Source organism: Stegastes partitus, unplaced genomic scaffold (genome assembly GCF_000690725.1).
Source record: "Stegastes partitus isolate 25-593 unplaced genomic scaffold, Stegastes_partitus-1.0.2 Scaffold1076, whole genome shotgun sequence".
Taxonomy (NCBI): domain Eukaryota; kingdom Metazoa; phylum Chordata; class Actinopteri; family Pomacentridae; genus Stegastes; species Stegastes partitus.
In genome coordinates this window covers 6,622-10,217 of record NW_007578807.1, presented here as the reverse complement: position 1 = coordinate 10,217, position 3,596 = coordinate 6,622, and the positions used below count along the sequence as shown (strand labels likewise).

General features: G+C 45.5%; 1 protein-coding gene across 1 annotated transcript in view; it reads right to left on the bottom strand.

The window, feature by feature from the left end:
- The window catches only part of hsf4 (heat shock transcription factor 4), a 19,238-nt gene that overhangs the window by 13,012 nt on the left and 2,630 nt on the right, over positions 1-3,596 (bottom strand). Inside the window, exons 2-4 of the mRNA XM_008295780.1 lie at positions 1,489-1,597; positions 1,265-1,392; positions 24-148 (exon numbers count right to left, since the gene is read on the bottom strand). Of these exons, the coding sequence (XP_008294002.1) occupies positions 24-148; positions 1,265-1,392; positions 1,489-1,597 (362 nt within the window). The remainder of the gene's footprint in view (positions 1-23; positions 149-1,264; positions 1,393-1,488; positions 1,598-3,596) is intronic.

Genomic DNA, 3,596 nt, shown 5'->3' with positions numbered 1-3,596 from the left:
AACACACACACTGGTGCACTCACTGCTTCATGTCCTGCATCTGACACTCCATGTTGTCCTGCTGCGTTCTGAGGAGCTGAACCTCATACAGCAGCTTGCTGAGGTCCTCCTGACGGACTTTGGTCTCCTCACTCTTCACTATGGACACCTGCGAACACAAAGTGAAGCCGAACTCTGGAGATAATGTTCCCACAAAGGACACAGAACCACCAGCTCCTCTTCTGTCAGCAGAGCTATTCAGAGGTACTGGCTGTCCCCAGAGGTGGGTTCTCAGGACTTTGGTGGTTTCCTGACTTCCACCATCAGATGGATTCTGTTTCTGAGTGAACTGTGCTGACAGCTATTTATTGTAGTCCTGTCACATTTGGCTCAGACATTTGGTGATCCCGTTTTCATCAACGCTCCATTTAGAACCTGAACGTCTCACCAACTATCTGCTTACAGCGAGCTGCTGGTGTTTAGTGCAAACCACAAACTACACGTGCTGATGTCTGCAGGAACAACATCTGCTCAGCGGCCCCACGTCAGCGCTAGCAGGCTGACTCTGTGTTCAGGTCGAAGCTCTGCTGTCATCACGTCAGTTCTGCTCAACGTTCCACGAACCTCTGCAGCTCAGGTCAGAACCTCATCTAACATTTCTTCATACGTCTTTATGACGGCGTGAAACGTGTTTACTGTCATTACTGTAAGACAAACTGCATCCAGTATAGAGCATCCAGACTAGTGACGACATTCTATATCATATATACACATTAAGTGCATTGAACTGATCCATGTCGACCACGTTTAAGCTTCCAGTGCAGAAAGAAATCCGCTTTGTTTTTGCATTGATGACAGCATTCTAGCAGGCTGAAAAGAAGGTTTAAATAAAGAGGTTTCTGACTTCCAGAGCTGTTTTTTGCATTGAAACTGACACTGAAATCTGAAGCAGTTCTCACTGGACTGTGTTTCTGGATTTTCTCTTCTACAGGTGGAACAACCTGGTTCCGTTCAGCTCTTTAGATGATTGTAGTGACCAAGCCACCAGCAAGGCTGTAGCCTCGTATTCCTGTGAGTGACTTTATGGTTTCAGTCATCATAAGTAAAACTGGCTTGACCTGATGAAACATACTTTCTGAGTTTTGTCTGGTTGCTGGTGGACCATTCACATGCTTCAGTCGCCCTAACCCTGCACTCAGGCCATCCTCCAGCACAACAGGACGGAGCTGCTCTTCATCACACTTTCTACTCAGTTAGTCGTTGAGATGTTGGTTCATCTCCATACCTTCCTCTTGATGTGTTCCAGCATGTGTTCATGTCCCTGCAGGAAGTACAGATGCTGGAACTCAGTGTCGTCTCTCTCAGGCTTCACCAGACCGCTCTGCTCGATGTTCACCACTTTACGGAAACCGTCTAGAAGAGCAAACACCAAGACAGAAGAAATAAACTCTGGAATAAAGACAGGACAAGACACTGACGGAGATCAGAGGAGAAGAGGAGGGTACGTACACATGTTGAGCTGTCGGACAAAGCTCGCCATGTTGTTGTGTTTGAAGTACTTTGGCAGAACCTCCTTGGCGAAGCGTCCCTGGTCAAACACATGGAAACTGGTCCCGGTCTAGGACAGAGAGCGGAGTGAGGGATGGAGAGTTAGCTTACATGAATGTCACCCACTGTGGAGAGAGAATGGAAGTATTTAACAGATTAGAGCGCTGATCCAGAATCAGTCAGAAGATGTGTTTGGTTGATATGAGTGTTTCCTGTCCAGCTGTTAGTTTGATCATCATCTTGTATTATATGTTTTATTAGTTAGTTGCAGGTGGTTCATTAGCTTTTCATTTAAAGAGAAATGAAAAAGATCCAGTTGATGCTGTTTAAACTCTGTAGTTTTTACAGGAAGCTGACATGAGCCTCCAGCACCTACACGGGTTCAGAACTGCTGCAGAAGACCAGAGAGACACCTGTTCAGATCTTCAATGATCATTGAACACACTGCTTCACATCCAGTGAGCGCCACAGAAAACATTCAAACAGGGAAGAAAAGAAAGAAACAAAGAGAAGCGCAACAGCTGCAAGCTGAGCAAACTGCTGAAGCTATAAGATAAGATAAGATAAGATAAGATAAGATAAGATAAGATAAGATAAGATAAGATAAGATAAGATAAGAGGTCAGCACCAGGTGTTCAGATGCTGCTCTGAGGTCTCAAGACAGAAACAAACGTCTCCAAATCCACCTGAAGTGAGCCTGATTCCATCTGTGCATTCATATACCTGCTGATATCAGACACCTGGCTTACGTTTCAGGGTGAGACTTAGTTCATGGTCACGTTGTTTGTTTGCTCAGGTGTGGTTTGAATGAGTGTGTGCATCACTGAACGAGAGCAGCCTGATGTGGTCCATACCTGGTCTATCAGCTATGAAGCTGATCCTGTTAGAACAGAGACGGGGACAGACTTAAGAGACATTGTGGTGACTGCTCAGACAACAGAAACCAAAAGAACAGCAATAATATCCCAGTCATTCTGTATTATATCCTGACAGCAAGTAGTTGAACTAAAGCAGGAACACTACAGCTGGACATGTGATCAAACCCGAGTTTATCAGTGAGAAAGTCCAAGACAACTGTTTTAAACACGTCTCACCACCAGCGGATAGAAGCTGCATGTGGAATAATGTCATCTGGATGGTGAAAGACGTTTTTCCTCACAGTCCAGGATGCTGTCATGAGCTGCCAGCTTCAGCTCAGTCAGCCAACAGACTCAGGGTTTGTCTCTGAGGAATGAGTCTCTCACTCGGGCTGCTTCGGAAACAGCATCGTGTGGAGTTTCCTGCCGACTCTATTTACAGCTGAAGAAAGTTAAGAAGCGCCCCTTAGTGTGACAGCTGAGCAGCTTAGACGACGCTTGTGAGGCGCTGCTGTTATCGTGTTTTCTGATAGGCTGACGTGGAACAGCTGACGCTGCGCTTTAACTGTAGACGTCGTGGGATTGGACAGCATCTGTTTCACTGAAACCACTTCACACCCAAGAAAGACGGAGTAAACAAATACAGCACAACATCTCTGTTTTATCGCCCTGTTTTATTTCCCTTTGGATACTGTATTGATCCCTTAAAGGGTCAATCTCTGCCACACTGAGGCTCTCCTGGAGCAGATGGGTTGGGAGGTCTTGCTCATGGTCCAGGCAGCAGTAGCCTGGTGGTTCTGGGACTGAAACCCTCAACCTTCTGACCAGTAGTCCAAAGCCTTCAGCACCACCCGTCTACTATCCCAACGGTGTTATCAAAGTGTAGTTATAAGCTGATGTCTCACATTAAAGGATAAATTCATTGAGTTATTTCACAAATAAAGTGAATCAGAGCCGACCTGCGTTCTAGACGCAGCCACATGTCCTCAGAGGCCAGATGTAAGGAGCTAACCATGACAGACACAATAAAAACTATGACTGGAGTTGGTTGATCACGTTACAATGGAAAACAAACTTTCTTTGATTTCTGTATTTTATGTAGCCTGCATGTTGCATGACCTGTAACTTCCTTCATTTAAATCCAGACAAACTGAGGTTCTTGTATTTGGCCCTGAACACCTCAGAAACTCACTATCTGTCCAGATAGTTACT